We start from the raw sequence: 11,300 nt of genomic DNA, 5'->3' as shown, positions 1-11,300 counted from the left end.
ACATTGTATCCCGGGATCGAACCCATGACCTTGGCATTGCTAGCACCATGCTCGAACCACGGAGCTACAGGAAAGAATTCCCATTGTCCTAGATTTATGTGTTACTTCAAGAAACACTCAAGACGTGACTCATTTAAATCTGCTTTATTCACGTGAAAAAGGAACAACTCAAGGTTGCAAAGAACAGTAAAGCAGCGAGAAAAAGTGACGTACGTTTTGAAATGGAAAAACACAGAATGGTTCACTTAAGCAAGCTCCTCTTCACCCTCCTCCTCAAACTCTCCTTCCTCCTCAGCGGTGGCATCCTGATACTGCTGATACTCAGACACCAGGTCGTTCATGTTGCTCTCGGCCTCTGTGAACTCCATCTCATCCATACCCTCACCTGTGTACCAATGCAAGAAAGCTTTACGCCTGAACATGGCGGTGAACTGCTCTGAAATTCTCTTGAACAGCTCCTGGATGGCCGTGCTGTTGCCGATGAAGGTGGCGGCCATCTTGAGGCCACGGGGTGGAATGTCACAGACTGCTGTCTTCACGTTGTTGGGGATCCATTCGACGAAGTAGCTGCTGTTCTTGTTCTGAACGTTGAGCATCTGTTCGTCCACTTCCTTCATGGACATGCGGCCACGGAACACAGCGGCGACGGTCAGGTAGCGGCCGTGACGCGGGTCGCAGGCGGCCATCATGTTCTTGGCATCAAACATCTGCTGAGTGAGCTCAGGAACGGTCAGGGCGCGGTACTGCTGGCTGCCTCGGCTTGTCAGAGGAGCGAAGCCAGGCATGAAGAAGTGCAGACGGGGGAATGGCACCATGTTGACTGCCAGTTTACGGAGATCTGCGTTCAACTGACCGGGGAACCTCAAGCAGGTCGTGACTCCGCTCATGGTGGCGGACACGAGGTGGTTGAGGTCGCCGTATGTGGGCGTGGTGAGTTTGAGTGTGCGGAAGCAAATGTCATACAGGGCTTCGTTATCGATGCAGTACGTCTCGTCTGTGTTCTCCACAAGCTGATGGACAGACAGTGTGGCGTTGTAGGGCTCTACCACAGTGTCGGAGACTTTAGGCGAGGGCACCACGCTGAAGGTGTTCATGATACGGTCGGGGTACTCCTCTCGGATTTTGCTGATGAGGAGGGTGCCCATGCCAGACCCCGTGCCTCCACCCAAGGAGTGAGTGAGCTGGAAGCCCTGGAGACAGTCACAGCTCTCAGCCTCCTTACGCACCACGTCCAAAACGGAGTCCACCAGTTCAGCTCCTTCGGTGTAGTGGCCCTTAGCCCAGTTGTTACCAGCACCACTCTGACCTAGAAGAGAGCGGAAAAAGTTACGCAAGAGGAAACTAGATCTAGATCAGACCAAAAGAAAGCCATTCAAATTTTGTTCGGCGCCACCGTCTCCCCAGATCAGATGTACTTACCAAAAACAAAGTTGTCTGGTCGGAATATCTGACCGAACGGTCCAGATCTCACAGAGTCCATCGTACCAGGCTCCAAATCCACCAGCACAGCGCGTGGAACATACTTTCCACCTGAAAAAACAAAACAACCCACATGACGTCACCCACTTTCCTACATAAGACAAAAGAAAGGTATACAAAGGCAGCAGGTCTCTCACCTGAGGCTTCATTGTAATACACATTGATGCGGTCCAGCTGAAGGTCACTGTCGCCATGGTAACTGCCTGTGGGGTCGATTCCATGCTCATCACTAATGACTTCCCAGAACTGGAACAAGATGCATTCAGATATTAGCTTACAACAAGGTAATTTAATAGTTTGTTTTGACCACCCAACAATTCTACTAAAGCACAGCCTGGCTTGTTCTACAAACTAAATGAGATTAAAAATCAAGTTAATCCAACAAACAAAGGTCCGGTGCGTTTCGTCACGATTAGAAAATGGAGTTTGCAAAGTCACCGGAGCCATTTTGCATTGCACGAGCGCGACTCACGGAACCACTACAAACGGGTCTTTCGTGAGTTTGTCAATGACCGGAAACGATCTGAATTGCAACAAAGTATTAAAGGAATTACGTCATGTTACGTTCGCGCACTTTTCATAAAACGAACCGGCCACATTACGACATACGATTCATTGGGCGGCTCCCTCAAACGGCGCAGTCCACGGGTTAAGATCTGATACTCACAAGTCACTAAATGCATTTAGCAAGATATACTGCAGGTGACCGACGTCATAAAAACGTTTACGTTACGTAAAAAAAACGCATAGTTGGATCGAATCATTACAAAGAATCGATTCTCTTACGAATCGGATCTCACGCCGGTCCGGCGGGCCAACACCCTAAAACGAATGCATTGTTTACTTCATTCAACGACACATTTCTATTACAAAAGCGGACGTTTTCTGGACTAGACGGATTTAATAACCGATGAGAAAAAGCATTAGAAAATATAATATTGCGCTCGCTGTAACGGTAACGTTATATTAAACGACCAACGATAGTTTGGAAACGTGTTTAGCCGTCATCACAAGTCAAATTATAAAATAAAACCGAACGTTAAAATGACGGCGCGTATCGGTTTCAATGTAACGTTACGTTAATTCTTTCCCCCCCTGACGTTAGCGCTCCAACGGAATGAGTCAAACTAACAACACAAATCGGTTCTTACCTTGGCACCAATCTGGTTACCGCACTGTCCAGCCTGTAGATGCACAATCTCCCTCATTCTTGCTTGTTCAAGAACACGATATTAACCGAGAGCTGCACCGTTAAACTCAAAGCCTCGACAATGAGGTCGTTACGTGAGACGTGCTCCTACTTATCCCGTCTGGAGAACTGGCATACACTTCCATCATTCTCATTGGCTGCTGGTAGGTTCGTCCGTCGTCTCGATTGGCTAGTTCGTATGCCGTTTGCTGTGATTGGTTGTGAAAGACGCAAGCGTCACAGGGCAGGCTCGATGCCAATTGGCTTAAAGTGTGGGCTTTCTACATTCAAAACGCTTATTAAAAACTCGAAATATTTTCAACGTTTTCTTGAAAACTAAATTAAAGATCATATTTAATACAACAAACGTCATTTAACAAATTGCCTATACATAAATATTGACATTAAGCAAAAGATCCACTGCATTTCAATAAGATTTTTAATGTCTTTAAAAGCTGATATTGCGACCAACACGTATCCTTACAACAAATTGAACCCCAAGATGTATTTTAGCTCACTGCCATATATTTCTGTAACCCTTTTCTGTACCCCCGGACCTTATAAAAATAATATGAAGTGTGCCAAGGTCACTGGGTCGTAATACAAATTGTTTACCAAAATAATCGTGTTCTGTTGCAGAGAGAAATAATAAGACGACATGCATGATTGCCATGCAAGAGGGTTTACAAAGGGAAAAAAAACAAGAAAGGAAAAAATCCAGTCTTTCATTGAGTCTTCTCTCGGCATGTTTGGTGAACACATGTTGTTTCGCTCTATAGTCAATGCTATAAATTCTTCTCCTTGTCTGTGGTTTTCGTGTTAAGTAGCCGTCTCTCCTAAACAAATCCTCTGATGTGTTTGTCCACAGTCATAGATCTTCGTCTGTGTTCAGTCCATGCTTTTCGATGTAACGTCTACAATTAGGGTAGAAAGAAGAATCCGGTTACAACTCAAATAAAAATGGGAGTAACACCTGTCTGCACCGACCACGCATGGACCAAATACAAAATTATAATGCGTTCTAATATGTTCTATTGTCTTTTGTCGCGTCCGTTGCAGACACGGTGTAAAACTTTTATTACCATAACAAACTGGAAACTGACATGCAAATACGAAATACAATATTTCTGTCTCTATCCCATTATTGCAGTATAAGTAATATTCTTACCTTCTTGCATATTCATATAAGGCGTCTTTTCTCTCCTGTAGAGACATGTGTCTATCTACTGTTGTTCTTCCAAAATATTTGTCAGTTGGCTGTTGAACGAATAGAAAACTTTATGTAATATTTCTGGCAGACAAAAGGTTTTAAATGTATAATTTATAGGTAAATCCACCAATATAGGTCATGTACTGTGCTGTTTTTCTGGGATAACAGTCAAAACAACCAACAAACTGAGTCGAGTTACTTTTGTGGTTTCGCATAACAATTTTGATCAAATGCATTAATTTCGATCACATTTTTGTATAAATTATTAATGATGTACGTTAGCTAGGTGATATTGAATGAAACTAACTGTGGTTTTAGGAACAGGTGTTATCTGTGTATTATTTCATCAAGTGACGTGAGGGGTCACTTGTACCTTTGGAGTGGGTGTTGAGGCTGATGGGATTGAGGGTGTTATTGGTTTGGCTGGATGTGATGCTCTGCCCGCAGTAGCCTCCAGGTTAAACTGTTCTGTATGCTCCAGCAGGTTGGTTATGGTTGTATCCACACAGTTTGTTTGCACTAGAGAAGAATGAAAGGGGTTAATGAAAACGGCCCAAACTGGCTGAAACTGCATAGCTTAAAGCCCAAAAAGGGATTGGGGCAAACATACCACTGAAATGACCAAAATGTAAATAACTTTTCATTTCGGTGAATAATTTATTTGAACCAACTTACTGTATTTACATATTTATTTAATGTGAATTTAAAAAAAAAACTTGAAATTATTCCATACTGCAGATAATTATGGGGGATTAACATACACAGGTCTCTGGATATAACAGAGATGGGGACGTCAGGCAGGACCTCCTTGACCTGCTGTGCCATTCGGGTTACTAGTGAGTCCTCAGGCCCTGTATTTACGCCCAGGAAACCCTGTGCCACTGTGCGCGGTCTGGCACCCAAATCTGGAAGTAAAAAAACAAAAGTTTGAATTGCACATTTTGAGAGTGCAACAGTGATCCAATAAATCCATCATGATTTAATTTCTCACCATCAAATCCATGCTTACTTGAGTATGCAGTCTGAGGGACGACGTGTCTTCTCCTTTTGATGTGTTCGGCTTTGTCTGCTTTAGTGATCTGTGTTGAGATCACGCCCAACTCCGTCGCCAGTAGCTGGGAGTGGGAGACAATGGACATTTCACATCAAACAATGGACCAAAAAGAGTCAGACAGCTTTGAATTGGATAGAAAATAGATCTGAAGGTGAAGTAGATAAAAAGCCTTAAAAAGTCAAAAGATTATTCATGAAATTAATTTATCAGAAATTTTATCATGATGGCAAATTCAAACACAGTTTAAACATTTATCCATTTACATGAAAACTACTAAATGTAGGAAAGGCATCTGGCAGTGACTCTGTTTGGGAAGTTGATGGCTGAAATACAAATCAGACATTTCATTCTAGCCAATCATTTTGAAGAGCGTTAACCCAAAACCATCTGATTCTGTAGGTCTATGGCATCTAGGTCTCTCTCTTTACATTTGCCATACCAACCAAACAAACAACATCAGATAATAAATAAATAATTAACAGAGGGCAGTTTTCTCTAAAAAAACAAACCTGGGTGGTGCGTGCCCGTTCACAGCTGCCATGATAGCAGGGCATTGCTATGTGGTTTCTTATTAACTCATGTCAAGACAAACCATGCACACACTACAGTGGTGCCTTCATCTCATGTCCAAATTATGATCATTTCCGGTACTCAAAGTAATACAAATAATAGTCATGCTTGTCCATAGCAAATAAACAAATTTATACAAAAAATAAACAAATTGGTTTTACCTCCTGGACTTTACTGGCAACTTCTTGATGAGATTCACCATTCTCTCTTGTTATTGGAGGAAGCCATCTGGGATTAGAAAACAGGCCATGAAATTTAACAATGTTGCAGGGTCTAGATGGTGAAATACGCATTTAGACCAATTATCTATCCTTTTAGAAATATACCAAATAAAAGTATTTCTAAAAATAGTATTTAAATTGATATTCTTTACAGTTTATATTATGGACGGGTGCATATGAAAAATTCAAAACTATAAAGTGACAGTATTAAAATCTGTGACAACCAAAATCATTCTGACCTCATGCATGAGTTCACATCAAACGTCTCCCAGTACAAATGCTTTTGTTATATCAGCTTGCATGATCATATTCCAAAGCACGTCACAGGTAACTACACATGCATGCTCAGACAAACGCTCTTGCACATTCTGTACATATAACCCGAGAGCGTAAACAATAAAGAACATCCTTGATGTTGTATTACCACCAGAGCTGGCCAGCTGATAGCATCAACAATGGATCGCACGTTTAAAATACTGCCACAGGACAAAGAAGAGATTGTAATGTGTAGTACCTTACATGGTACACTGTGAACGGTACAAAAAAGGTCCACAACAGCTCCGTCAGCCATGACGATTCAGGTGTGTTCTGAAAAGTGAAGAAAAGGTGTTCCTTTAATGGAAACGTTAAAATATAGTTTCCTCCACAATCCACCCAGATCATATGGAAACTACTCTGTGAAAATGTCATAATATTTATGTCAGCACCATGATGGAAATAACATGGCCTCCCGTGGATTTAAAAATGCTACAAATGTGGTCAGTACCACTGCATCACTTTGTCAAATCAGAAAAGCATAGAATATGAAATAAATGTCAGAGGGAGTGCTGTGTATGTAGACAACGTGGCAGCTGTACTTTATTCCCCTGCGTAATACAGCAGCTGAATGGATCATATATATACTCCAATGTTCACAGTAAGACAAATCTATTTCTGAATCGCAGCAGTGTAATAGCAGCGAGAGGTCACAATTGGTCGATCTGCTGACCTCTGATACTCCCTCTCTTTCTATTGCACTGTGAGTCACTTATTATCAATGTGCCTATAAATATCCCTCCAATGAGCCACATTCACACAAAGACTCTCTTGTGTGCGTTCACTGGAAATCTTGGATGAAAAAGGGTCCGGAATATCTGACACGAATTCTGCTGATTGGCAATTATTCAGTCAACATTTCTTGGGCGAACAGCTTCATACCAATGAGATTTAGAAGTAGATCAAATTCACAGTCACAACACAAGGTTCACAACCACAGCGGTAACAGCTATTGCGACCAGTCGTTCAACGCGTGTGTGAAGGTTTACGGATTACAGAAAAAGAACTCAAATGTGATTACCACAGCTATGAAAGGCCTCTTGACCAGCAATGCCACAGGCTGGATGGAGTCAGACACAGAGAATGGCCATGAGCTGGAGAGAGAGCAAAATACGCAACATGTCATTACTTCCATATTGATCTTTGCAGAAAGAAACAACAAAAACTGTTGGTAGAAAACTTGTTTTAGTAGATTTACAGGCTAAAAACAAGGCATGAAGCAATGGCTCGTTCACATCTTAGACACTTTAAGTAAGCTTGACCTGGCAACCATCCCAGAACCATCTGTTTAAATCACCCGAGTCTCAGCTTTAAGTAAACATTACCTACAAAACATTACTTATATCAGGCAACTGACTGTGTAGGTCATGTTTAAAAACCAGATCAAATACAACACAGATAATGTTCATTGTATTTACACAGTAAACACTGATTTTCTGTTGGATAAAGGAACACTTGTATTATCTGTAATGGGTTTTAAGTAGGTGTTTAAATCTAACATACAAACTTTTATGCAACCTACAAATTGAAAAGTTGAATGTTAAAAGGACAGTTCACCCCAAAATTGTTTCATCATCTACTCACTTGAAATAAAAAAACATATTTTGGGTTTCCACAGAACAAAGAGTCATATACAGGACAGGTTTTGTCCTGTATAAAAAGTGAATAAGCGATAACTGAATTTTTATTTTTGGGTGAACTCTTACTTTACACCTCCAGCTTTAAGTTTAACGTGCATCCAAAAGGAATGGGAAAGTTATGCGTGTGGTACCTGAACTTTAGGAGACCGGCCCGACCATTGGTGGTGTCCTCCTCTGGAAAGAGCAGGAGAGGTAAAGCTCCAGGAGACGAGCAATACCTGCGGAGGGTCTCCGTCAGCTCCGTCCTGCTCCCAATACCCTGACCCAGCTCCATAAAACCCCTCGCCCAGCACAGGAACCCCACAGGGCCCTCCAGGAGTGGCTGAACACACAAAAGAGAGGGGAATGTGGTTAGTTATAGATCAAGTCATCGAGAGCTACACAATAAATGTTTGAGATTGACCATAAACAAACAGTTTAGCTTGCAGGAGTGGATCAAATACGTCCTGTAAGAATTTCATTGTTCAGGGAACTGTGTATATGACAATAACTGCTTTGAACTTGAACCTGAATACCCGAAAAAACCACAGGGATAGAGGTTAAACATCAAAGATGATTTTGAACACGAGTTGTGAGCCCCGACTGTAAAAATGAGAAAACCTTGTGGATGTGAAACATTATTAAATCAACACAGAATACATTTACAATCACTGTATCAGTCAGGAAATGTATACTTTAATACGATAATAAAAGTATGTGAGCACTCAAACAGGCAACAGATAAAATTCTGAACCATGACCTGATAGCCAGAAAAGAAAACAAAGATAAATTCAATTGATTCTTGCTGTTAATTGTCCAAACAAAATGAATCCTTTCAAGTAAACAAACACTGACCTCGTGCCCGGTATTAAGTAACCACAGCTGTGAAAGAAGAATTATACCTCATTGTGTTCCTTACAACGGAGTGAACCATTAAAAGGAAACTTTCAAAGGCAACTTTCAATACAATTCAAGGGCAAGGCAGATGAAGAAAAAGACAGATTACATTATGCCTGGAAAACATTGTAAATCAGCCAACCATGCATGTATCTGAGAAAAATGCGATAACTTACTAAATAATATGACACACAATAATAATGTAAAAACTACTTTGAACTACATTAAAATATATTTAAAAGCATAAAAATTCAGTACCTAAAACTTTGACTATGCATAACTTTTTGAGGTATTGCGAATCACTGTGAAATTCGCAATATTTAAATACTGTGGTTTACTTACTGTGTTACAAGAGGTTACAAGATTGATAACATTGTGGTCGAAGTGCGTCACGTGATTGCAGACGTACAGCCGGGCAGTTTTGTCTCGTAACCGTGGGCTGTTCTGCCGGACGTGCAGGCCCAGAACTGAGCACATTATTCTTACAATGAACCTGAAAAAAAAGACATCGTTCACACAAAATTGCCAATTTTACCACATACTTCTATAAGTTTCACATACATGATTTGAAGGGATACTTCACCCAAAAATTAAAATTCTGTCATCATTTACTCATCTATACATTTCTTGTTCTGATGAACAGAAAAAGTTATCTGGAAGAATGCTTATAACCAAGACAGATTTTGCCCCCCATTGACTCCCATAGTAGGACAAATTACAATGTTAATCAAAAGTGCCCCAGAACGATTTGAAGCCCTACATTCTTCGAAGTGTCTTATTTTATGTTCAGCAAAAAAAAATTTTTTTTTCCTATTATGGGAGTCAATGGGGGGTTAAAAACATCCTTCCAAATATCTTTCTCCGTGTTCATTCAAAGACATCACATCTTTTTCAAAAAAGACATTTATACAGATCTGGAACAAGGTGGAACACTCGGAAGGTGAGGAAATGATTACAGCGTTTTCATTTTTGGGTGAATGATCCCCTTAATGTTTGTTTTAATCACTACGTTGCAAGGCCTTGTTCTGTTAGTAAATCAAAAGACAAACATGGCTGTATTATAATTCATAAAGTATAAAGTCTAGTTTCCTAATGTCATTTGATTTCTAGTCATTTGCTCTGGATGACAAATGTACATTTCATGTGGCCACTTACCTTCTGACAAGACTGTCAGGAAGAGCGCAACTCACTAGAAATACATGGACTCCAATAAATATTCGTAGGAGCATCAAACACAGGCCGATGGGGGAGTAAAGCAACAACAGCAGCAGTAAGAAGCCATCGTTCCGTAACCTGTGAAAACATAGGACAGGAATAGACATCAGCTTCACAATCTATTTCTGTCAGCAGTCGTTCACCAGAGTCCAACATACGTGTCATCTACACCAAAGCCATACCTGCAGAAATACCTCTACACTACTGTTTGCCACGTGTTCAACTACTGAGATCTACATGCAGCCCTGTCCTGCTGTTTTGTTTACATTACAATCTAAAAAGCCCATACGAACATAGATAAAAACATGACACAATAGTGATTTATGTGGAGATCAAGTGTGTTTAAATGCAACAGGCCAAATCAAATAAAACCAATGCCGGTCCACAGAAGGCCAACTCGTACTATTGAGCAAATCATTAACTTGGAGATTAGTTATGAAAATCATCTTAATATGTTTTATTTAAACAAAACAAACAAAAACATAGGCAGACTTGTCAGTGTTTTGCCCTAAAAAACTGACTTGCGATACAGAATATTAGTTTCATAACTGAAGATCGAACGTTACTGCACTGAGCTGTTATAACGTCTAATATTGACATGAAATAATTTATGTCCGCTATGTAATCGCAAATGCACGCATCGAAAGCACGTTAAACACACTTTATAGGGTCGGTCGTGTTTTTGAGGATTTAATGTCGAACGCGAAACCGCTAAAAGCGCTAGCTGTGACACTGTCACTTCAACCTTTAAACGCGTGTCATTTACCGCTGGAAGTCGAACATCTGCTCAATTCCCCGCGATTCCATTATTCAAACTCTTTATGTGAGATGTTCAGCGGCTGCTGCATACTATTCCTCAGGCTTTAACGGAAGGTGTGAGGGGAAAGACGCTAGCCCGTTGTTAGCCTGTGCTGTTAGCCGCCATGTTGAGACGCTGCTGATGTTTCTAGATAAAGCGCAAAGAACTTCGCGAGAGGAGCAAAACGCGCCATTCGGGGCCTTCTTCCGGCTTTGGGTCACGTGGTTCGCAGTACGGCGACTGATTGGTCGGAGTCGTAGATATGATTTCGTTAGTTCTGTTTGGCATACAAACATGACCTTTTATTACACTTGACAACTAAATAAGACGTAGTGTTTATTGCGATATCTTAAATATTGAATATAAAATACATACGCCAAAATGAAGTACTAGGAAAAACGATTTGAAATTAAACGAAGAGAAAAATGTCTATGATCAATTGTTATTTCACGTTAATGTTATCGGTATGAACTAGACGTGGTCTAGTTCTGTTTCACGTTGTTTTTTCAATGGTCGTTAACATATAATGAGTCATTTTACATATGGCGATTTAAAGTCTCTTTACGGATGACATCCAGACACAAAATGTCCAACTTTGATTCATGTGCACCTCGAGCGCCCTCTGTAGGATGAACTGTAGATGAGTCAAGAGTGGATGGGTTGAGAAGCAGAGCATCTATGTTCTTTTTGAGTTTAGAAACGACACAGCTCACCTTTTATGTTCCCGTCATT

The 11,300-nt window shown here is 40.8% G+C and overlaps 2 protein-coding genes across 3 annotated transcripts; both read right to left on the bottom strand.

The window, feature by feature from the left end:
• Positions 1–125: 125 nt before the first annotated feature.
• tubb4b (tubulin, beta 4B class IVb) lies at positions 126–2,821 on the bottom strand. The gene is made up of 4 exons (XM_079480147.1): positions 2,631–2,821; positions 1,617–1,725; positions 1,420–1,530; positions 126–1,306 (listed from the first exon to the last, which is right to left on the bottom strand). The coding sequence occupies exons 1-4, from the start codon at positions 2,685–2,687 to the stop codon at positions 246–248; spliced, it is 1,338 nt and encodes a 445-aa protein (XP_079336273.1). The 5' UTR covers positions 2,688–2,821; the 3' UTR covers positions 126–245.
• Positions 2,822–3,089: 268 nt separating this feature from the next.
• On the bottom strand, positions 3,090–10,803 carry aup1 (AUP1 lipid droplet regulating VLDL assembly factor). Of its 2 annotated transcripts, none has more exons than XM_079480144.1 (12): positions 10,536–10,803; positions 9,710–9,847; positions 8,897–9,047; positions 7,810–8,000; positions 7,060–7,132; positions 6,238–6,311; positions 5,664–5,730; positions 4,870–4,993; positions 4,640–4,783; positions 4,252–4,397; positions 3,837–3,925; positions 3,090–3,582 (listed from the first exon to the last, which is right to left on the bottom strand). In XM_079480144.1, the coding sequence occupies exons 1-12, from the start codon at positions 10,574–10,576 to the stop codon at positions 3,537–3,539; spliced, it is 1,284 nt and encodes a 427-aa protein (XP_079336270.1). In that variant the 5' UTR covers positions 10,577–10,803; the 3' UTR covers positions 3,090–3,536. The 2 variants fall into 2 exon arrangements, with proteins under 2 accessions (XP_079336270.1, XP_079336271.1); XM_079480145.1 differs by having other exon boundaries at positions 4,888–4,993.
• Positions 10,804–11,300: the final 497 nt, after the last annotated feature.

This window comes from Barbatula barbatula (assembly GCF_947034865.1).
Source record: "Barbatula barbatula genome assembly, chromosome: 18".
Taxonomy (NCBI): domain Eukaryota; kingdom Metazoa; phylum Chordata; class Actinopteri; order Cypriniformes; family Nemacheilidae; genus Barbatula; species Barbatula barbatula.
The sequence above is the reverse complement of the archived record's forward strand: the minus strand, read 5'-3'. Positions and strand labels throughout refer to the sequence as shown.

Bases quoted from the DNA above. Each gene is read 5' to 3' on its own strand.
- tubb4b (XM_079480147.1), bottom strand. From the start codon at position 2,687: ATGAGGGAGATTGTGCATCTACAGGCTGGACAGTGCGGTAACCAGATT. The intron at 1,726-2,630 runs GTAAGAACCGAT...ATCTTGTTCCAG, and splicing joins GTAACCAGATTGGTGCCAAG to TTCTGGGAAGTCATTAGTGA. The intron at 1,307-1,419 runs GTAAGTACATCT...GCTCTCTTCTAG, and splicing joins ACCAGACAACTTTGTTTTTG to GTCAGAGTGGTGCTGGTAAC.
- aup1 (XM_079480144.1), bottom strand. From the start codon at position 10,576: ATGGAATCGCGGGGAATTGAGCAGATGTTCGACTTCCAGCG. The intron at 9,048-9,709 runs GTAAGTGGCCAC...CTTTTTTTTCAG, and splicing joins CCTGACAGTCTTGTCAGAAG to GTTCATTGTAAGAATAATGT. The intron at 3,583-3,836 runs GTAAGAATATTA...CCCTAATTGTAG, and splicing joins TTATATGAATATGCAAGAAG to ACGTTACATCGAAAAGCATG.